The sequence below is a fragment of the Scomber japonicus genome, chromosome 3, assembly GCF_027409825.1.
Source record: "Scomber japonicus isolate fScoJap1 chromosome 3, fScoJap1.pri, whole genome shotgun sequence".
NCBI lineage: Eukaryota > Metazoa > Chordata > Actinopteri > Scombriformes > Scombridae > Scomber > Scomber japonicus.
In genome coordinates, this window is record NC_070580.1 from 11,637,047 (window position 1) to 11,660,462 (window position 23,416).

The 23,416-nt window shown below is 43.7% G+C and overlaps 2 protein-coding genes across 5 annotated transcripts in view; one reads left to right on the forward strand and one right to left on the reverse strand.

The window, feature by feature from the left end:
• The window catches only part of ncoa3 (nuclear receptor coactivator 3), a 34,150-nt gene extending 19,860 nt beyond the window's left edge, over nucleotides 1-14,290 (forward strand). Inside the window, exons 2-23 of one of the 4 annotated variants that reach the window (XM_053315690.1) lie at nucleotides 25-92; nucleotides 2,289-2,393; nucleotides 2,697-2,857; nucleotides 4,103-4,203; nucleotides 4,420-4,594; nucleotides 4,727-4,918; nucleotides 5,052-5,138; nucleotides 5,517-5,660; nucleotides 6,254-6,401; nucleotides 6,504-7,069; nucleotides 7,192-8,177; nucleotides 8,294-8,417; nucleotides 8,553-8,792; nucleotides 9,035-9,247; nucleotides 9,812-9,929; nucleotides 10,103-10,274; nucleotides 10,711-11,079; nucleotides 11,243-11,365; nucleotides 11,494-11,740; nucleotides 11,836-12,028; nucleotides 12,169-12,391; nucleotides 12,488-14,290. In XM_053315690.1, the coding sequence (XP_053171665.1) occupies nucleotides 2,308-2,393; nucleotides 2,697-2,857; nucleotides 4,103-4,203; nucleotides 4,420-4,594; nucleotides 4,727-4,918; nucleotides 5,052-5,138; nucleotides 5,517-5,660; nucleotides 6,254-6,401; nucleotides 6,504-7,069; nucleotides 7,192-8,177; nucleotides 8,294-8,417; nucleotides 8,553-8,792; nucleotides 9,035-9,247; nucleotides 9,812-9,929; nucleotides 10,103-10,274; nucleotides 10,711-11,079; nucleotides 11,243-11,365; nucleotides 11,494-11,740; nucleotides 11,836-12,028; nucleotides 12,169-12,391; nucleotides 12,488-12,499 (4,680 nt within the window). In that variant the 5' untranslated portion in view covers nucleotides 25-92; nucleotides 2,289-2,307 and the 3' untranslated portion in view covers nucleotides 12,500-14,290. Of the gene's footprint in view, nucleotides 1-24; nucleotides 93-1,545; nucleotides 1,983-2,180; nucleotides 2,394-2,696; nucleotides 2,858-4,102; nucleotides 4,204-4,419; nucleotides 4,595-4,726; nucleotides 4,919-5,051; nucleotides 5,139-5,516; nucleotides 5,661-6,253; nucleotides 6,402-6,503; nucleotides 7,070-7,191; nucleotides 8,178-8,293; nucleotides 8,418-8,552; nucleotides 8,793-9,034; nucleotides 9,248-9,811; nucleotides 9,930-10,102; nucleotides 10,275-10,710; nucleotides 11,080-11,242; nucleotides 11,366-11,493; nucleotides 11,741-11,835; nucleotides 12,029-12,168; nucleotides 12,392-12,487 lie in introns of those variants that run through there. The other 3 variants (XM_053315693.1, XM_053315692.1, XM_053315691.1) reach the window with 3 other exon arrangements.
• Nucleotides 14,291-17,930: 3,640 nt separating this feature from the next.
• On the reverse strand, nucleotides 17,931-19,196 carry id1 (inhibitor of DNA binding 1, HLH protein). The gene is made up of 2 exons (XM_053316307.1): nucleotides 18,712-19,196; nucleotides 17,931-18,498 (listed from the first exon to the last, which is right to left on the reverse strand). Exons 1-2 carry the CDS (start codon nucleotides 19,192-19,194, stop codon nucleotides 18,463-18,465), a joined length of 519 nt encoding a protein of 172 aa, XP_053172282.1. The 5' UTR covers nucleotides 19,195-19,196; the 3' UTR covers nucleotides 17,931-18,462.
• Nucleotides 19,197-23,416: the final 4,220 nt, after the last annotated feature.

Genomic DNA, 23,416 nt, shown 5'->3' on the forward strand with positions numbered 1-23,416 from the left:
TTTGTTCTCTCTTTCTGCTTTCAGGAGATGTTAAGACATTGAAGCGACAGTAGACCCTGAATGGAGCTTGACTGGGGCTTGTTCTGGCCAAGGTGAGCTTGTGGTGTCTATGTAGAAAAACACACACACACACACACACACACACACACACACACACGGTCACACCAACGCACACACACCACAGGTGGGCAACCCATAAAAGGTTGAGAGCATTTTATTTTTAACTGTTTAACTATGAGATGTTGTATTTCTCACGCTGGCAGCTGCTGTGCAACTTATCATGTCCTGTCCCTGAGCAAGTTTCACATAGTCAAATGAAGCTGATTCAGATCAGTGGCATACTGCCAGGCCTGTTAAAACTCATCTGTGGTTTGGTGGGCTGCCGTTCATAATCTCTCACTCTGCACTAGAGGTGTTGTCTGCTTGGGTTTTTCTTGTTTTCAGCTCGACAGATTTTCAGAATGAACTAATGGAGCCTACTATAGTGAACACAGAAAGCATTGTGTGTTGCAGTTATCTCAATCCCCTTTTTGTTAAAGTTACATCTATAAGAAAGATCCAGAAGTTTGAGACAATTGCATTTCCGTGTTAAAACTTGTTTACATTCACTCAAGTTTTTAGCATCAGCCTCCTCATAACCAGAATAGAAACGGTTCCACCCTGCTATGTATTCCCTGTTCTCAGAAAGGGTCCCAGCAGCCCCCCAAAGCTCTACTGTTTGTCTGTTTCAGGATGTGAGACTGGCTGAGGGCTGATGTCATCTTTCTCCACTGCTGCAGAGGTGAGCCTTAGGACAGAAACCAGGGAGGAAGGAAGGAAGAACGAGAGCAGGGAGTGCAGTGACAGGCACAGACTCACAGCAGGAGCAGGACAGGCAGATTTAGAGAAGGCTGCTGAAAGGTAGACAGACGAGAAGCATGCGATGCAGATTTATAGCGCCGAGTGCGCATCTGAGACCGCGCGCTCTTCTAGTAGTCGTAGTAGTTGGTGGGTGACTGAGCTACATGTCCTAGCCTGCAGTTTCGGAGCTAGAGTTGCATAATGGTTCCCATCCGTTCTACACTTTTCCACTCTGGAATGAGCTCACTCTTCTGTGTTTTAAGACCGCTTGTGTGTGTCAGCGTTCGTTCACACTCTCTCACACACACACACACACACACACACAGACACAAAGTGGAGGACAGCCTTGTAGTTGTACAGCAGCTTTGTGTGTGTTTCTGGGTGGGAATAGGAAAGAGCAGTGACCTTAGAGGCTGGCTACAGAAGGTTTCCTCCATGGTGAACTCTGAGGGGGTCAGACACAGGGCAATGCCAGAGCAAGAAAACAAGGGCAGGGTCCCCAGCCTAGAGCAGCTACACCCAGGGAGGAAGGGAGAGAAAGGGAGGGGTCTTTTTGAGGATGGTATTGGGTGGGTGGGGTGAGGGGGGGGGGGCAGTTAAAACCTATTGGAAGAAAGAACGGCTATAACCCAGTATGGAGAATGCAGAGTAAAGGGAATGCGGAAGAGGGAGAATTCTTACTAGTCCCTGGAATACAGTGTAGAGCCTCGCCTGGATTGTTTTCTAGGCTTCACAAGCTTGAGCAGTATGTGTTTTTTTGGGGGGGTTTTTGCTAATGCAGTTCCAGGCAGTCAGACAAAGGGGCAGGCTGGTGAATATGCGCCTTGCTGGGACAGTACAGTAGCTGCTAGCGCTCCTCATCTCCTTTACCAACTGTGCCGGGACATGCCTGAGCATGTAAGTGTACTGAAAAACGGTTTGTATATGCAGTGTGTACGGGTGTTACGGCTGCTAGCAAGAGTGGTATGGTTCGAGCGGGCAGGCTGGCTGAACGCAGGATGACCCATCTCCCCCGAGGCTCCAAATCACTACATCATCATCAGTCGCTCCTCACAGTGGAACAGATGAGATTTCACTCCCATCAAACACTAAGCAGGAACCAAGGCTGCTTTACTAACTGGATAGTTTTCCCTCATAAATCTGTAGGAATCTACAATCTACTCTTCCTCTAGATGTCACTTCATTTATAACCCCAACTGCTTGGGGGATTTAGTTGATTTTTATTTTTCCATAACTTGACACTAAGCTTTTAAGGTTTGCCTCAATTTGGTGTAATTTTTGGCAGACAGTTGAGGGCATTTTCCTATCCACACTTATCCTTTGATTAGATTGCACTGCACACATATGAGCGTATAAAAACCACACTCTCAGTTCATTCCTGCTGATCATGTTGCACTGTTTGTATGTGTGTGTACATGTATATATGACATGTGGGCGTGTGGTTCCAGGTGCTGATATGCGCTGAAGATGAGTGGCGTAGGAGACAACTCGCTGGAGCCGCTGTGCCCCGACCGCAAACGTAAACTGTCCACCTGTGACACGCCAGGCTTAGGGTGAGTACTGGAACTTGTGTTAAATGTAAATCAAATCTCAGTTCACTGTGTCTACTGCTGTTTTTTGGGTGTGAATGTCAGCAAGTGCATGAGGTCACCTCCTTCTTCTTGGCCTCACTTCACGTCAACACCCATACACCCCCCCCCAATCCTCATCCCCACGCCCCCTGGTTCAAACGTGTGTCTGCTGCTAGCAACCATCTAAAGCATCTGAGCCCCGGCCGTATGGCCTGCATACGGAGGGGGGCATGCGGAGGTGAGGTTGTCATGGCAACATGTCTAATCCCCTTGGCGCCCCGGCAGGTGTGACAAGCGTCGGAGGGAACAGGAGAGCAAGTACATCGAAGAGCTGGCTGAGCTCATCTCTGCCAACCTCTCCAACATCGACAGCTTCAACGTCAAGCCTGACAAATGTGCCATCCTCAAGGAGACCGTCAGGCAGATCAGACAAATCAAAGAGCAAGGTACCACCTCTGTGCAAATTTACACACATACACTCCACATACAAGAGGATCTCATTTATCTTTCCCTTATTTGTATCTGGGGAGTAAACAGTGAATAAAGTTAGAGCAGATCTTGTCAAGTACCCTGCTGCAGGACAGATGATGCCAGTGATGAAGTGGTGCGTTTGGTTCATGGCCAGGGTGCCGCAGACCGACAGGCAGTTTGGCTGTTTGTATCGCTAGGGGTAAATGAACACCAGTAATTGAGACCAATCCTTGGTGGTCATGGCTCAAGGCTGTCAGTGACAGTGTGTATCTGTTAGTGCCAAAGCCCGCTTCGCTCTGGGAGACTAATATCACCGGTGACTCAGAAATCAGACCTTATAGAGAGTCGCTCCTATCCGTAGGCCATTTTCCAATCATTCTGCAGATTTGACATGATTGGATAGGCAAAGTAGGATATTTCCTTCCACCTGTTTTAGCTCGGTTGAGATTAGATCTGCAAGGTTAAGTGGGTAAGGAAGAGAGAGAGAGAGCAATCATATTGGAATCTACCCAGAGGGTCACAGCTGGCTACTGCTGGCCCCGGCGTTGTGCAGCCAGGTTGCCATAGTTACAGGATGGGAATGATGGAGGGCCTCTCTTTTATTCTTCTCTTTTCTGTCTGTTGAGCATTTATCACACCTTTCCCCTCCCCAGTTTACACATCTTTTCTTTTTATGCAATCAGTTTTATCAAGTGTCTATCCATTTTTGTCTGTCACTGCCATGTCTAATCTGTTAGCTCGTACTGCTAGCTTGGTTTAAAATGGCATTAATTCCAGTGTCATACTATTTGTCGTCTTGCTTAGTGTCCACACCACAGATAACCCTGCTATATAGAGTGGTATCTAACAAAGCCTCAGACACATGCTGATTTTAAAAATAGAAAGGCATGCTAACCATGCATCCATGCCTCCTGCTGCCACCTGGTGACTAGAAGAAGTATTTTATTTCATTGTGTTAAAGAAGCAGCTCTCACAGCTAGATGGAAGTCACAGAATGGTTGCCTTGAAAATTAACTGTGGTCAAAAAACACTGTTCATGTGCATTTAAAATTCTTGCATGTTTCCTTTTGATAATAAGAGCTAGTTGAGACACATAATGGAAATAATTTGCAGTATGTACAGAACTGAATAAAAAAATACAGATGCATTGATAGCTTTTGTAAAATGACACTTTTCACGTTCTTCATCAGTAGTGTGTGATGTTCTTCATCTGTCCTCAGGAAAAAGCTCTTGCAGTGCTGACGATGTCCAGAAGGCAGATGTGTCCTCTACTGGTCAAGGGGTCATTGACAAGGACCATCTGGGACCGCTGCTCCTACAGGTCAGCTTGGGGACAATCACTCAGGGGCAAAAGACCAACACCTATTAGCTCCCTGTCCATATGCTGGACCGGTCATTGCTTACATGTTGTTGATAGAAAAGTGTCAGGTGGTTTCCAGAGGGGCAAAATTGTAACCAAATTAGGTGTATATAATTAAGTTATTTGTATTGATATCTCTCTCTTAACTCAAGTCTCCATTTATCTGCTGGTTTTTAGGCCCTGGACGGGTTTCTGTTTGTGGTGAACCGAGAGGGCAGCATTGTATTTGTGTCAGATAATGTGACACAGTACCTGCAGTACAAGCAGGAGGAGCTGATTAACACCAGTGTGTACAACATCATCCACGATGAGGACAGGGAGGAGTTTCACAAGAATCTGCCCAAGTCCAACGGTGAGACATTGGTTCATAAATGCACCTAAATCTACTTTTAAACATGGTCACATACTCACACACACACACACACACACCTGTCTAAAGAATGACTGAACATCTCCACATCTGAACATTTGTTTTTCTTTGTAGCACCAAATGGGCCATCGTGGGGTGGGGAGGCACCTCGGCAAAAGAGCCACACGTTCAACTGTCGTATGCTGGTGAACTTTGTCCATGGTCAAAGTCATGGGATGTCAGAAGAGAGGCCCGGGGTCCAGCGCTATGAGACCATGCAGTGTTTCGCCCTCACTCAGCCCCGGGCCATGATGGAGGAGGGAGAAGGTAAAAGTCCTAGATAGCAGTTTTAAATGGATCTTTTTCACATCAGAAATACATAATCTATATATGAAGTATTATGAAGTCTTTAACACTGTCTTCAAATAAAGACTTAACATTGTGTTGTATCTTTGCTCAGATTTGCAGTCATGTATGATCTGTGTGGCACGACGCATCACTGCAGTGGAGAGGACGGAGAGGTTTAGCACTCGCCATGAACTGTCTGGTAAGCTCCCACCTCCACCGAATAGATTCCACTACTTTCTAAGGGTGTATTAATTTTGCATACATGTGAAATTACCTTTTTAGAAATATTTATAGGCCCAGTACTTCAGAAAGACCTTGCTCAAACAAGCTATGGTTGTAAATGCTGTGTTATGTGGCATTGGTAGATACTGTTTACCTGTGCCTTTTAAAAAGATAACAAACATAACTTTTCACACCAAAAAAAATATTTGTACTGAGGTCTGTTATATACAGATGTACACATATGACACAGACTTTATATTCTTAATACACTTATTTCCTGGTTGACATGAACACACCCCTTCATCACCACTAGCCATTTGTCTATATAATCCTAACTTTGCATCTTCTGTTGTAGGTAAACTTATTGAAATTGAACAGCAGGGCTCTCTTCACACCACCATGCGCCCCGGTTGGGAGGACCTGGTGAGGCGCTGCATGCAGATGTTCCTCAATCGAAGCGAGGGACAACCCTGGTCTTACAAACGCCATTATCAAGACGGTGTGTAGTTTTGTGTCTTCCTACATGCTAACCTTCCTTGTGACCTTCATTTAGTGACTACCAGCATTTGACATTTGCATCTAGTAGTACATTAACAGGTGTATGTATTTGCAATGTTGTTACCCCACTCATTTTGCATTTGAATTGATTACTTATAAGTGAAACATTGTCACATACAGTGTGAAAAACATGATACATTATTATGGGTATCCGTGAGGCAGGTTTGATCTTTGCCAAGAAGGTGTCAATCACAAAAGTCACAAGTCACACACACTCACAAGTTGCTTCATCAAAACATTTGCTATGTGGATCAGAATGATGGTTAGATTGAGCTAGTGGCTCAAACTTTAATGAGTAATCTCCAACACAACAGGAGACATTACCACATTTGTAAGACACAACGAATAACTCTAGTAACCCTTTCAATTTAAATATGGACATGTCAGCATAATTTCAACATGGACATAAAAAACATAAACCTTTCCTTAAATGGCCTACTTGCCTATAGTACTCTGACATGCTGATGGTGTGCATGTTTTGCCCCTTAATGTCTCTTAATCAGTGACACTTGTTCTCCTGTTTTTCCGCTCCAGCTTTCCATAATGGCCATGCAGAGACCCCACTATACCGCTTCTCGCTCTCAGATGGCACCCCAGTCACAGCCCAGACCAGGAGTGACCTCTGCAGGAATCCCAACACCAATGAACCGCACTCTTTTCTCTCCACACACTTGCTTCAAAGGTGCAAATGCATTCAACAACTAGGAGAATACGCTTTCCCCAAAATTAGATGATTTACTGATTACTTAAACTTTGTTCTGTTCTTATTTTTATCTTTTTCTAGAGAACAGAATGGTTACCGTGGCAACCAAGGTGGAGGCATAAGACCCCAAAGCATGGGTGTGAACAACCCCAACCAGCAGATGAACATGGGCCCGGGAGGGGGCATGGGCATGAACAGGGGCTACGGCATGCCTGAGCAGGGAAACATGGCACAAAGAGGCGTGCCTCCTTATGCTGGGGGTAACCGCATGAATCCAATGAACCAGATGAATCAAATGAACCCCATGCACCAGATGAATCAGATGAATCAAATGAATTCCATGCATCAGATGAACAACATGGGTCAAATGAATTCCATGCATCCGATGAACTCCATGAACCAAATGGGGCCCATGAATCAGATGAATCAGATGAGCCACCATGGCATGCATCAACAGCAGCACCAGCATCAGCAAATGGGTCAGTTCCACGGAGGTGGAGGTGGACCTGGAGGCGGAGGGTACGGGATGGGAATGACCAGTCCACCGCAGGCAAGTCCGGGAATGAATGGCCCCCCACACAATGTCATGGGCTCACCCCGAGTCCGAGGAAGCCCTAAGATGGGTGCCAGCCCCTTCTCTCCAGGCGGTATGAACTAATTCTTATTAATTCCGTGTAGAAAATCACAACGTCTTAAATTACATGTATTCTGATAATTGTTTTATTAACTTCATGAATTGCTCACATGCCTGTGGTTGTGTTCTTTGCAGGTATGAACTCTCCAATGAGCTCCAGTCACCCCGGTAATTCTGGAGGTGGAGGAGGGACCACCACCTTCTCCAGCAGTTCTTTGAATGCCCTCCAAGCCATCAGCGAGGGAGTAGGCAATCCAATGCCCTCCCCACTTACTTCTCCTCCTGCACACAAGCCCGACAGCTCACCAAGCATCAACTCCACCAACCCGGCAGCAGGAGGACCCTGTAAACCAGGCCTCCCAGTCCACTGTGACTCCAAGAGCCCAGGCAGCTCATTGGGGCCTGGAGGAGAGCAGCAGCCTCAGCAGCATCCACACACCCCCACCAGCGAGGGCCCTCCTGACAAGCCAGACAGCCAGGCCAGCAGAGAGGCGGGCCCGGCTGGGGGAGAATCCAACCGACGAGTCCCTGACAACAAGTCCCACAAAAAGCTTCTGCAGCTCCTCACCTCCCCTACAGATGAGCTGGTGCCACCTAATCACACACCAAGCTCCGGGCCCAGCTCAACGCCTGAGGCTAAAGATGGAACAGCAGGCGTCACCAGCCCCTCCTCATCGACAGGAGTGTCTTCCTCGACAGGTGGGAGTCACGGTGGAGTGTCCTCCTCTGGTGCTGCAGGACATTTCACAAGTCAGTCACTACAGGAGAAGCACAAGATCCTCCACAAGCTCCTGCAGAATGGGAACACTCCCGACGAGGTGGCTCGCATCACAGCTGAGGCCACTGGGAAGAGCAGCATGGAGTCAGGGGGACCAGAGGCTGGGCCTGCAGCTACTGGAGGGGTTAGGGGATCAGATACAAAGCAGGAGCAGCACAGCCCTAAGAAGGAGAAACCCCATGCACTCCTCCACTACCTCCTCAATAAGGATGACTCTAAAGAGGCCGGTGATATCAAGCCAAAGCTGGAGGAGATCGAGGCGAGGGGATCTCAGGGGGCAGGGGTCACTAGCTCTGAGTCCCACCCCATGGATGGCAAGGTCAAGTTGGAGCCATCTGATGAGGTTAGGGGTTTACCAAAATGATGAAACATCTTCTTTTGTAAGCAAGTTGTTAGAGGTAGTTAAAAATACACCGCAGAACATTGTTTACTAATCATTGTTGTGTCTCAATGTTTTAGACGGAGACCCTGGAGACCATTCTGGGTGTTCCCAGGAACAGCGCTGGCTTCTATCCTGAACCAGACTCCAGAGCAGGGAAGGAAGTGGGAAACAAACAGGGAAATATGCCTGACAGTTTACACGGTAAGTCAGTCAGTCTATTTAGGGCAATATCATCTTGTTACCATTCTCTTGTTCTTCTACAATGTACATTCTTAATCTTAGAACCTAAATAAGTCGGGGTACGTAACCTAACTTTGTCTGTTTCATGTGTTTCAGATGCGGAGAGAGGCCCCATGCCTCCAGCTCAGCGAGGCGCGTATCAAAGAGCTTTGTCCATGGATGCCAAGCCCATGGGTGGAGAGGGAGCAGTGGGAGGCGGGCTAGCTGGGAGAAGGAACGTCCCCTGTCCCACACTTATCAAACAGGAGAACATGGATGCTCCAATCCGACCTGGGGGCGTACCCAATGGCTTTCCTGGAGGCATGGGTGTGTGTCCACCGCGAGGCAATCCAACAAGTAATTTAACTACTTATTTATTAGCATGCACCAAGCTTCAGCAGGCATCAGTCAGCCTGACTTTCTATGACAATCTGGGTCCCACTCAATAAATAGTTTAGAGATATTTGTTCCCACAATATGTCTTTCTTTCAAATTTTCAGTTAAACCTGTCTTTGAATATACAGAGGCTTATGAGCCAGTATTTGTTATGTTGTTAAGCTTGATTATTAAACACTATTTATGGTCTTTGTGTTGAGCAGGAGGCATGGGCAGAGGAATGGGAATGCCCCAGCGCCCTCCAATGGCAGGGCCAGGGGACTGGGGGATGCCAAGATCCAATGCTGGCCCTGTGGCCGGACCAGGCCACCCCAGTATGGGACGCTCTGGCCCAATGGGAGGACCCATGATCAACCGCTCCAACAGTGTGCCTGCTAACACCAGGTCTATGCTGCAGCAGCAGCTCATGGATATGGGTATGTCACATGTCTCAATTGTAGATGCATGATTGCATGTGCTTGTGGTTAAATAATAAATATTATAGTGTTTACATAATGTCAATTGCTAGTTAAATGCTAGTTAACACAGATGCATTACTGAAGAAGTAAAGATAACAAAAATGCATTTAGTCCTTCTGTTATCAAACTTCTTTAATCCAAACCCTCTCAATGAATCCTCAATGAATCAATCAAATCTTGTAGTGATAGTTTTTATAATTTTAATTAATTATTTTCATTAGCAGTTTATATCATATTAATATTATAATGCGGTTTAAATTATTTATTCAGATGTTAGCAGAGCATATAGCGCTTAATTAAAACTATTTAACTAAAACTAAGAGTCTTCATCCATACATTAAATAGAGAAAATCATGTCCTACATATTTGTGAAGCTGTAACAGGTGATTGTTCTGTATTTTTACTTAATAAGAGTAATGTGATAAAGTGTCAGTTACAACCATTTCCAGTTATTTGATTGATAATTTGATTAATTGTTTCTGCTCTGTTTTTATCTCATGCCACCTACTATCTCTTCTTTAGGTGCCAATGAAGGCAGTATGAGTATGAGCCCATTTGGTGGACATGGACCCCCACCTCAGTCACCCTCTTGGGCAGAATCTGCCATGGTAATGGACAGACCAAGGCCTAATACAAACAGGTAAAACTTTGCACTGGTCCCAACTGTCTGTCTTTTCTCGGTTGACCTAAGGCTGAATTCACAAGCTGACATTAATAGTGTGATTGCAGTGAGCTTTTCTTCACTTCTTAGCTTCAATAATGTATGAAAGTAACACACATGACCTAACACCTCTTGTGTCGTTTGTGTGTTAGGGAGCAGTTTGGGCATCCCCTGGATGAGCTCCTAGGGCCCCTGACCAACAGTGATGGCCCGGGTGATGAACGGGCACTTCTGGACCAGCTGGACTCTCTGCTCAACACAGCTGATGTCATTGCTCTGCAGGAGATAGACCGAGCCCTAGGCATCCCTGAAATTGTAGGCCAGGTACAGGACACCATCCTTGCTACATTAAGTATTGCTTGCACTAATTTTGTTAATGATCATGTATAACGTAATAACATCAAAGACAAGTTCAGTTTGAAAATGGTTATACAGAGATTGTGTTGACACTCAAGGGAGCATTAAGGGACCCAAATGAACTTCTGAATGAAGTTCTACTATTGTAATTAGACAGTTGTGAAGGCATGTGAATGTGACATCTTTGTAGATCATCAACTTGAATGTTTACTTACAGAAAATATTGCACACTCCTTCAGTATTTTCTAAGTTCATGTACTGCGGAGGGTCTGTAAACCTGTGATACTCGTTGTTCTCTTGCTGTTTTGTGTCTTTATGTGTTTCATGTCTTTGTATCGAGTGCACTTTCATGAAAAAACTGTTATCCATCTTTGTGTTGATAATGAACTTCTCTGTACTCCAGACCCACGGACCTGAGGGCCACCAGCAGGGTCAGGATCAAGGCCAAGGTCAGTGCCCGCCATCAGAGTCGTTCCCAGGCCCGGACTCCTCCATAGGCATGGACCAAAAACCCATGTATGGCCAAGGCTACCCTGGGCCTCCAGGGCCCCCCTCCATGGGCATGCAGCCTGGTTATGGTGGCAACACCATGCAGGGCCAGTCTCCTGCAGGATTCAACCCTATGATGAATCAAATGGGCCAGACAGGGGGCTTCCCTGGCATGGCAGGCATGGGCAGCATGGGCAACCCCCGGGCAAACATAAGACCTCGCATGATGACTGCCACCAAGCCTCTCAGACTGCAGCTACAGCAGAGACTGCAAGGACAACAGGTGATCTAACACACAGATAATGTTCATCCTAACGGCGACCTTCCATATCATTATGTTGATAATATAGCAGGCCAACTTGTTCTGAAGAGTGGGCGGCTTTTTGGATGCTAAGTTAATATTGAACATCAAAATGAACACGTCTTTTTCTTCTCTCATCTGGCAGTTTATGAACCAGACTCGACAAGGCATCAAGATGGAAAACGCCCCTGGAGGAAACCCTGCCATGCGTCCAGGCATGCAACCTGGTATGCAGCCTGGCATGCAGCCTACAGGCATGGGTGGTCAGGTGTGTAATCAGCACTTCCTCATATCCAAAGTAGTGTGCATTCACTTGCCACTTATTACTTACATTTATTTCTGTCAAGTCACCAATTGTACAAGAATTGAGGTCAAAGAATTGATGTTTGTCTGCAGTCTGGTTTCCTGAACGCCCAGATGATGGCTCAGAGGAGCAGGGAGATGATGACCATGCAGATGAGGAGGCAGCGGATGATGATGCTGATGCAACAGCAGCAGCAACAGCAGCAGCAAGCGCAGGGAGCAGCAGGAGGCTTCAGCCCTCCCCCAAATGTCACCGCTCCAGGGGGCATGGATAGCACTATGGGAGCCCCCCCCATGAACCAGCCTGGACAGCAGGGCTTCAACTATGGAGGTAACTATGGTGAGTTGACTGAACCAGAGCTGGTTGTCTGTACCATTTCCTTCCTGGGTTTGAAATTTTCACTCATGACTGCTCTCTTGTTGTTGCACTTGCAGGGATGAACCAGCAGGGGGACCCATCATTCATGGCTCCAGGTAGCAGCCCATCAGGAAACATGATGTCAGGGCGAATGGGAGTTCCTCCTCAGAGCAACATGATGCCAGCGATGCAAGGAAATCCACAGGGAGGGCCCATGTATGCGTCAGGAGAAATGAAGGGCTGGCCACAGGGCGGGATGCCACGTAACAAGTAATCAAGCTTCCTAGAGCTAATTTATTTAGATATACATTTTATTATTATTTAGCAGTTATTTAAGTCAACATGTAATTATCATTATTTTAACACCATACTCAAAAGAGGCTTAATCCCTATTTTTGTTGGTCTTCCAGTGCATACCCTCAGCAACAGTTCCCCCAGCAGGCCAGCCAGGGCCAGTTTGGACCCATGATGATGAACAACTCTATGGGCAGACCCGGGCCAGTCAGCGGAGCTGGTGCAGGCCAGATGGGCCAAATGCCAGGACAGATGCAAGGCCAGATGCAGGGCCAGATGCAAGGCCAGATGGGCATGAACCCCATGGGAATGGGCAGGATGCCAATGGGACCTGATCAGGTAGATAATACTGACACACAGAGGTTAAGTACTCTTACATGTGTTTCAGCTGATGTTTGATAAGACAGCTCATTGGTTTTTTTTCTGTCTCTGCAGAAGTATTGCTGATAACCTGTAGCTGACAGCAGAATCTGGAGCAGTCTAGGCCCTGAGAAAAGCTGTACCCACACACACATACACAGAGTTCTCCAGCACAACACACTGCTCATCCAGGAGGAAGTGGGCTATAAGGACAAACTTGCGGCGGGTTTCTTCTCCACCCAAACCCTCACATACTGTAACCCTGTTTAGGTGACACGCAAATACAAACATGTCAGTGTGCCTGTGCTTGTTTGTGTGTGTTCACGTGAACGACCTGGAACTGTCAAGCAGTATTCAGCATCACAGTCAGGCTGCAGAACGGGACTACGGTACAACTGGCTGTGGCTGCACTTTACCTGGAGGCTTCTGTATGGAAAAAGAAAGGATTGATGCAATATTTCCTCATCATTACAGCCTTACTAGAAATTCAATGCCTTTCACAACAATGGGTTTCTCTTTTCTTTTCTTATCCGTTGGATGCGCCTCATTCTTTAAAGTCATTGGAAGCTATAAGCACACAGTTTACTATGTTATGCAGATTGGAGCAATAACTCTTGCCTCTATGCTTTAGACTGTAACTGAGCATCGTAACCCCTGTTAAAAGCAAATGAATGGTACTGCAGTATTAGATGTCTCAAATGTCCTCTGTGAATATGAATTGTAAATATTCTACAAATTATATCAAACATGCTTTTTAAAGGCCCATATTGCACAAAGTATGAGACCTGGTTGTATTTTTGTGTCCAGTAGGTCAATACTGATTTGGTTGATTTGCTTCTTTTTTTTTTAAATGCCTTTATAAATATTGCAAGTGTGTTTGGGTTTTCCTTCCCTTGTTTGCCATTTTCTGAATGCTGTATTTTCTTTCTTTTTTCCCCCCCGAACAGTCATGTATTTCATGTTTTTAGCGAGGCACTTTTACTTGTGACAAGGATCTGATGAGTTGAAGGTTTGAGCTTTCACACAAAGTTTTATGGCAAGGCGGCGGAAGCGACTTCTGTCAGGACAGTTGATTTACAGAAGATTATTTTATTGGTTTGTGTGTGAGGTGGGCTGTGTGTGTATGTGTGCGTGCGCGCATGTGTGTGTTTGTGTCTCGCTGCAGTACAATGAAGACACACACTCCTCAGTTCACCAACAGGCCTGGTCCTCACAGTGTTCTCCCGCCCCTCGCACCAGCTCTGTCTGTCCAGTGTATTTTTTATTCACACCATCTTCTTTTGACTGTTATTCTCAACTCGCTGAATCTACCTTTTCAACATGCGCAATCCAAAGATATTTTTCCACATCTTTGTATAGTTTCTGAGGTTCTGGTGTACATTTTTTATGATATGCGTTATATTATTCTGATGGTAAATGGGTACATATCATGGATCTATAGAAGCATATGATGGTTATGTACTGTACACATAAGGCCATGGGGCTACGTTGTTCAACAGTGACAAGCTACCAGTGCAGTGCGTCAAGGACTGGAAACTCTCAAACCCCCCCACAGCAAGTTTTTACATCCAGGAAAAAAAAAAGATAGCGAAGCATGTTTGCTGTGAGAGAAATACCAATGGAATGATATCCATTTCAAGACATATCAATATCTCTTCTATTCTCTTCAGGAAACAACTTCATTTTATGTCCAGATTTTGTTACTTCAGGAAAAAGGAACTTTGTAGAGTTTGAATGAAGTGCAAAAAGAGGCAAGAGATCATTTGGTTGTTTTTTGTTTTTCTTTGTTTGGAGGTAAAATAAGCTGTCATTTTACAGGATGTATATTACAGATTTTTTCTGTTGATGTTGATATCAATGTAAATACAAATTTCTATTTAAACACTCTCGACTCTGGCTCTGTGATTATCAGCAAGTATACATCCACGAAATGTACTTGTTTCTGGCTATGGTAATGGTAATATCAGTCAATATATTGCATTGATAAAAATGAATTTAATTTTTTTCTCATTTTCACAGCCTATACTTTAAAGGATAGCCCCACAGTTTTTTCCTGTCTACATTAAAGCAATATTAACATTCTCAAATGTTTATTGAAAAGGGTTTTTGGTTGTTTTAATTGTTACTTCTGTCCTAAATGGCCGCAGGCAGATCGATCACCTTCTGTAGTAATCACTATGTAAATTATGGAAACCAACATTTGCTAAAATGCATTCTAAAGTTGAAGCAACATTCGTCATTATTAGTATGAATGTATCTCTTTGTGCTTCTTCAGACTGTATTTTCTTGCTCAGAGGCAGCAGATGAGTAATCACAATGTGGTAATTATGTACTAAAAAGACTAACTTTTGTAACTTTGGAAAATATCAATTTGAACTGCTGCAGCCTCATATGAGCTCAGCTCAACTTAAATGCATTTTTGCACAAGTAATGTTGGTTTTGTCCCCCATCACTTACGATGAAATTGCTTTAAGAAGGGATTTTTGCAGCCATAATAGACTAAAAGAAACAAACGTAAAGCAAAGCAGTAACTACTTTGGATATGTAAGAATTGCTTTAAAATTTAAAAAAAGAAAACTGTGAACCTATTCTTTAAAGCCCCCTTGAAGATGACTTTTAAGACAAAAATACTGTGCTTTTAATAATGATTTCTGTCCAATGTTTTATTCTGTCCTTACAGATATGTTGTAGTGCACTTATGCATTTAATGGACAGCTGAAATAGACAAGAAAACGAGAAGATAGAAGGCAATGACAACAAGGTTCCTGGCCTGAGTCGAGATGTTGCAGTTATGTGGTAACAAGGATGCTTTGTGTCTCAAATCCTTAAAATTCCATTTACTCACTCATTGAAAAATACAGAATATACAAATATGTAAACTGTTTCATTTCAAAAGTTAAACTGCTGAACTCAAAATGTCTCCAACTTAAGGTCCATTCTCAGTGTATGTGCACTAAAGGCTAAAGTTTCCACATCACTCTTGTGTAAACTGAATTCTGGACCACGATTGGTTTCAAAATAGACATGAACATATGATGCGTATATGTTCACGCTATAAAACTCAGGTTTAAGGTGAGCACAGAGACACTTTGCTCAGCAGAAAAAAGTGAAAACATTCTTCTAGTGTCAAACTTTGTATACATCATTCTGCAGCATGAAACTCAAACATACACAAACAATAACAAGCTAAACACATTTTAAAGTGGAAGGAGTTTTTTTTAAATCAGTAGTATTAATACTACAACATTTAAAATTAAATTTAAGTAAATGTACAGGTATTATCTAGAACATGTACACAATGTCAGTGTTATGTTACCATGTAACCTACATTATTACATATTTGTGTAAGCAGCATTTTAATGCAGTAGATGGCCATGATTAAAATAACCTTATCTACTTTATATGGTTGCTATGGATAGTTTAATTTACAGCCATGCATTATATTTTTTAAAAGATCACATCTTTTTAAAGAAAATCTGCAAAAATAACTATTGCTGTCATCCAAATGACCCCCACCCCACCCCACTCCCTCCAAAATGTATGTAGGAGGTTTTTAAGCCATCATTTAAAAAGTCTATATATAAAAGGGATAGAATTAACCAGAATATTACTCTACTACATTATTAGGAATAATCAGGCCATAAATAAACTTAAAAAGAAAACTGAAGTTAAAAAAGCAAATTAAACATTTTAAATGATCATTTGAAAATGTAAAGTTACAATGAAAAAGTGAAATTTAAAATAATGTATATTGATTCACTTTTCATTTTGTGTTAATTTTAATTAGAACCCAAAATATGCTCTATAGAAATGAAGTAGAGAATAGCACGATAACGTTGACTATTTTCAAGAACTGTATTTCCAGCAGGGGGAGCTGTTGTCTATTAAAATCACCAGCAAGCCATACCATGCACACAGTGAAATAGGCTGCATTAGACTGCAAGTCAAGGCAGGGTCGCTAGAGGGCGCTGATTACAAGAAAGAGTTGGAAGCAGGGACATTGGGTTTGATTCATGTTTACAAATTGACGGATTAAAATAAGAATAATCATAATAATTAAGAATGAAGCAAATCTAAAATCCACCATACAGACCTAATTTGATTTAATGGTAATAAAACACTGTACAGACTTATTATGGACGCCACAACAGCCTGGTCTTCACTCCTCCACAGCTCTACCAGATTACATAAAAGGGATTTGTATCTGCCATGTAGATAATTATATGTGATTAGAAATTCACACAGTAAATACATTAAATAATTTATCAGGACCATATCAAAGAAAACATTAAAGAATTTGTACGTGTTAAACAAATCTATTGAGCTACTAATGATCACCTCTCTTACAGCTCACAGTATATGTTTCTAAAAAAAAAAAATGACGTGTATATATTAATAGCAGACTTATAACATACGAGTGTACTGTGGGAATCTCTACCCGAGAACGCGCCTCTCTCTCTCTCTCTCTCTGAGTGTTGGCGTGGTTCCCGGCCCATCTGCGGCCTGGCCCGTGGATTACTGTTTGTTAATGTTTCAATCAGCTGTGTGTTGAGGAATGTGGAGCTATTTAACCTGAACTTCCCCAGGTGTGCCGAGGCGCCGCTCAGTCTGGGCCCCGCCGCCCTCCCCTGCCCTTGGCACAAAGCTATCACACAAACACAATCACACACTGGCCACGCCGGGGCTGCAGCTGTGCGCATCGCACCGCAGGGAAATGGGAAAAACATTGCACATGGGAGACAGAATAAATCTTATAACGAATCGCCTAGCCAAAGCCATTTTAACCCCTGCCGTGCCGAGAGAGACTCAAAATGCTGATTTACACAAGAACATATTGAAACACCATTTTTAAATGGATGTTTTATGAAGTGAAACTAACTTTTTTAAATGAATATATCCTTTTTTTTTAACTAATGCATCTTACATCACTTTATTTTGGTGGCTAATTGTTACATAGACGTTGAAAAAAAGTTTAATTATGTTGAAAAAAATATTGTTTAATTTCTTTCATTTTCTCTTCAGATGTGTCTCTCAGATTTTACCTCTTATTTGTCAAGACCTTTAGACTTGACGATTTAAAGTGAGACTTCCTCTTGTAATGTGATACGTTAATGACCCATACAGAGGCAAATTACCAATTTAACTGGCTATAAGCCATTATGTTGACCACCAGCTTTGGTTTTATGTTACCAGAGGCAACAGTGAATGACTTAACAGCTTCTCCTACGTGTAGCACTTTTTTTCCTGTTTCTTTTCTTTTTTTACTGGCAAACCACTTTAAACTCCCCCAAGTGCTCAGCAGCAAGATAAGCTATTCAGATGAATGTGTCGGCCTGCGATGAATCACAGTGATAATAAGGTTTTAACAGCCCATAATAACCACCCATGTGTTATTTTTCACGTCAGCTATTGACTTTATAAAGAATTCAATACTGAAAACCCCCCAGGTGTATGATGTAAAACTGCACTTCAGCTTCTCTCTCTCTCTCTCTCACACACAAACACAGTGACAAAGATGTTTTCTTGTTCAAAAATAATTGTCTTGTTTTAATAAAAACACCAATAAGGTACATTGTAAGAAAACAATATTTTCACATAATGTGGCATTGTAATATACAATACAGTTTGTCGCTCAGGAATCTGAGAAATTTACTTTTTTTCTTTTACAAAATGTTGAATTCTCTATATGGTTTACAGAAGATACAAGAGCGTAACAGAAACATTAGCTTTCTTTAGAAACTCTACAAGCAACAAGCGATGCTGGTTGCACTGAACTTTTCTTGGTCCCCCGGCTAACCCAGTCTATATCTGGACATCGCCGGTCTTCTTCTTCTCTCAGGGCCCTCTGATGAATCGAGAGCCTTGAGTGACAGAGATCCTCAGTGCCGGAGGATGTCCACGCAACGTTATTTTTCTAGCATTGGGAGTTTGAAACGTCCCTACACAGTTCAAGGTTTTGTCACTGGTGTGGTCGAGAAGTCACATCAGGTAGCCTTGTTCGTTCTTTGCGGTGCTCGCTGTGGGGTGATGGGGCGATGCTCCACGAGCTCTTAACGGCACATAATCCTATCGTCTGAGCATCCATTCTGTGAGGAGAGAGAAAAGGGAGGTTGATTAGTACATCTGTTTGTAAGGCTATAAAGCAGTCACGAGCAAACAGCTGCGCAATATGGAACTTTTACGCACTGACTAGTCAAACTTTACGCATGCACTCTGACACTCAAAACAGTTTCAAGCGATGGTGCAAGCGACTTAAGTACACACTGAATTGGACTTTAAGACTGTAACTAGATATTTACCTCAACTGCGATGCTGGCGAGCTCTGCGTTCAGGGTGGTCAGCGGTGTGCGCTGTACGCTGCCTGCGGAGTGCTGGCGGCTCTTCTCTGGCTCATCCAGCTCAACCTGCAGGTCCCAGATGTAGTCGATGACGTGCTGCAGGATCTCCACTTTGCTGGCTTTCTTGTTGGTGGGCAGGGTGGGCACGAGCTCCTTCAGCTTGCTGTAGCAGCTGTTCATGTCCTGAAGGAAGACGCTCATCTGCTCGTCCAGCAGCGGGATCTTGCATTTGGAGATGGTCAGGCTCTGATCGGACAGACAGCGAACCACATCGTCGCTGCCGACCTTGCTCTTCAGGGCGCAGGTAGATCCGACAACCTTCATGTTGATTAATGTAGTTTCCAAAGTTGACGAGGGGGAAAAAAGATAAAGTAGTTCGGCAATGAGGCTTCTCCTCCTCTTAGATGATAGCAAGGCAATGTTGACAGTTTGCAACATCCACATGGGCAAACCTCCTCGGCTTTATAGCAGAGCAGGAGCTGGGGGCGTACCCGAGTTGTGCTGTTTGAAGGCGGTGAGCCAATCAGGCGGCTGCGCTTGTATTGATGGGTCGGTTCACAACCGCACTCTCAGCCAATGACTGCGCTCGCCTGGTTATCGGGATTTACAATCTGTTTGAGGGATGGCGTTACAAATGGAAACAAATGTGTGTCTTTTATGGGTAATATGTGGGAATCCAGCTGTCCATAGCTTGGGGACTCTGCAGGTGTAGATTGCCTGGGGACAGTCAAGGGGTGGTGAATGCCTGTGTATGTACGGTGAGAATGTGTGTGGGATGGGACAGGATGAATGGGATGAATGGCTAATGATAATTAGGCTACCACAGTGCCCTAGATTTGCCTCTCACTATTGTTGATGGGGCTGCAGATGTGGATGACAATAGTACAGTGAAGTAACAGAATACATTACATAGAGTGGGCCAAAAATTCTGGGGAAAAAAAGGTTTACTTTTATAAAAAAAATTGAATTCGTTTAAGATGATGTTGCTTAGAGTAAAGTTTTGAGTAAAGTTTGTAAACTGTGTAAAATGTGGTGACTAAACAGATTTATCGGAATATTAGTTCAGTAACATTGCTATTAAAGGGCAGATTGTTGAATGTTGCAGAAAATATGCTGAGCAGTCATTCCCACACCACTGCTCCCTGGAAAACATGTCTCCTTTTTAGAAACTCAAAGCTTTCTTTCTTCTCTCAAACTGCACTTTTCTGGAAGCACAGAGTCTCCTTTTCTTGCCTCTGTGCGGTGAAGAAGGCTCAGTGTGAGCAGCAGCTTCACGGATTCCTTCACATGTTTCTGTAGTGTGTGCTCAGCCTTGTGTGCACACTCAGATCGCATCGCTCTGTTCTGAATCTTCCCCCCAGATTGTCCAAACAAGCCCGAGCAGACTGGCAGGCGCCAGCGCGGTGACGTCACCCATTCATCCGAGCCTTGACGCCTGTCAGCCTGGCGCCGCTCGGGCGGTCTCCATGGAGACGTCAAACAAGAGAGCTCGCACTCCGAACTCCTCCATTCACCTGCGTGGCGCGAGGAGCCCTGAGAACAAACCGGCTCTGGAGCTTTGTCGTTCATTTATCACCTCAAGCAGCGGGATGAGATTACCGCCCAGCGCACCTGCAGAGCCGCCTCTCAGCCGGTTAACAGCATAATGTTGTTAGCGTATTAACACAGAGTGACCGGTGCATTCCTTCACACAGCTTTCACTACTGTACCACTGTGATTCATATACAACTTTTTTCTTTTTCTTTTTTTAAAAAACATTTTTATTTGCAGGAATTCAGTTTATCCCCGTGAATAAAGACAGTTAGTTATGTCAAATAGTGCTGACTACATTATGCATCAAACTCATTTAGGTCAGACTATCCAAAGATAACTTCAGAGATGGTTGTACCCATATTTTTATTTTCCATAATGCTATTACAGCAAATTATTTTTGAGAGACTCTACAGTGCAAAGTATCTTCCTTGTTTTTTTCTTCTACTATTTTATTTAAACTATAATGTTTCCCAGAGCACTGATGTAACATAACACCAGTGGCAGAATAAGTATTTAGACCCTTTACTTAAGAAAAAGTGTCACCATATTATTATTTTTTTAATTCCATTATTAGTACAAGTCCTGCATTCAAATGCTTACCCAAGTGATGAAATACTTTTGGTCAGCAAAATGCACAAACATCAAAAATAAAAGTATTCATTATGCAGCTATTTCTCCTGTCAGTGTTGTTGGATTATCATTCCCCCTGCATTAAGCATGTTGCAGCCGGCCAATGTTTCTCTTACTTTTCATGCAATGCATTATATTTCATAAGATCATACAGTGGAGTATACTTTGTAAAATCAGAATCTGTAAAATAACTAGGAAACATAGCTGTGAAGTAAATGTAATAGTATTAAAAAGCACTAGGCTATCTGACATGCAATGAAGTCTAAAGTAGCTTAAAATAGAAATAATCAAACAAAGCACAAGTGTCTCAAATCAAGAGCATTACTTGAGTAAATGTTCTTAGTTGCATTTAACCACAGCATAATAGCCACATGTTATGCTTCTAAATTAATCTCATTTATTAGACTAGAATCAGCAATATATAATTGTGTTTTGATATGCATTCTTTTGCAAATAAAAGGTTTTGTTCAGACTATTATTGCTAGTATTATTTGCACGGATGGATGCAACACTTTAATCAAGTTTTTAATTAATGTGCAAAGTCTTGAAGGAACTTCACAAACAGCTTGTTCTCTTCTGGTTTCTTGTAGAAAAAAAAAGCTATTTAAAGAGCCACTGCTCGTATCTACACAGATGTTAAACCAGACCAAAGATAACGTCAGTATTGCTTTCTTGTAACAAAGTTAACTACCACCGGGACTGTTTCTTCTAGCTGTTGCAGTAGCCTGTAAAAACTTTTTTTCAAGAACTTTCTTTTTTTTTCCCTTTTCTTTTTTTTTTGCCCTCTGTCCTAGGTCGCAGCTGACAGGGCGAAGGGAGGGCCGGGTGGGCAGAACAATGGGAGTGCGGTGCAGGGATTGTGGGAGAGAATCTAGGCTGGAGCCACAGTGTCTGGAGCGCCCCTCCACTCCCCTCATCCAGCTTTTGTTCAGCTGCAAAAGCTATCAGCACTTCCTACTGACACCAACAATAACTCCACACAGCTGGGCCCTTTTTAGCCTGTTTACAGCACATCAAGGCAAGGGGAGAGAGAAGACAGAGGGAAGAGGCAGAGGAGGGGAAAGAAAAGTGAAACATATTAGCTCCTGATTTTAACTGACAGAATGGCAATGCCCTCTCCCAGCTCCCCACCACCCCCCACCCCCACCCTCTTCATCGCCGACACAGAATTCATTTCCCAGAGGACTCTTTATATGTGAACCTTATTATCACTCAGTATTTTATTTCTGTGACAGGCTACTGTTTGTGTCAGTGCTGTTGCAACATCATACATCCATCAAATAGCAGTAAGGCAACACTTGTCTTTTTTTTTTTCAGAACATTGTGTATCTTGGCTATATTTGTGCCAGCACATAAACTGTTTCCCAGTAGCGTTTTTCAGGATAAATTGTTCCATTTGGTGGAGGGGAAATGTATTAGCTAATACGCCCTCTTTATCGCAACGGCAAATAGATCTACAAAAGCACTCTTAGAGGAAGCCACCAGGGGAAAAGTTGGTGCAGGAATTCATTCAAAGGAAATAGGACATTCCAGCAATGCTTTCACACTTGTGCTCCTGTTATTATTGCTACGGGGACAATATGTATTACTCGTACTACTTCCTGAAACATGAAAGTGACCAAAACCACAATAGTAGCGGATGAGAGCATATGGTTTCTTAGACAGAGGATTTTACTTCAGTATGATTATTGAGATACACTGTTGAAAAGAAGTGGGAAGGAATTTGATTATGAGAGGAGAGCACCACATGTGAGTTTTCAACAATTTTTACTCACTCACTCACTCACTCACTCACTCACACACACACAAACACACACACACACACACATAGGCCATCTCCTCGCAGCTGTGGGATTAGTTTCCAGTTTCCAGTCAGGCTCTTCCTGTTTGCTTGATAATGATCACACCTGTGTGCAGGTGTGTGGAGAAGCTCATATGGGACTGGGAGGGGTGTGTGTATGGTGTCAGATACAAAAACTTTTAACCACACCACAATGTCACATCTTTCCTCGGCTGAGTGATGATTGACTTGTGGCTCATCAGTCAGGTCCAACTAGAGGAAGTCTGTGCTGAATGTGAGAGTTTATAAAACTGTGTGTCACTGCTTCTGTGGGCGTGTATTATGCATTTTTCTGCCTCTGTTTATGCAGTCGCTGGTGTGCCCCGGCGTGGCCTGGCACCTCCTTGGGCAGCCAAGCCTCTGTAATGACTGAGGACCCGTGGTTGGGAGTCACTTCCTGTGGGAGTCCTGGTTCAGAGATGTGTCATCAGCAGTGCAGACCGGCTGGAGCCTCGCCGCCTGTTGGGTGTTTTTTTTTCCTGTATGCATGCAGCAGACTGGGTGGGTGGATGGATGCCCTTTGCTGAGAGCCAGGGGCAGGTTACAGGAACACTATCTCCATCTGATAGCTGTTGTGCGGCAAAGCTTCAGAGATCCTTGAAGCCCAACAGGTGTCCTCTGCTCTGCGTCCTTGGCTTGGGAGGATGGCTGGGCAGTTCGCTT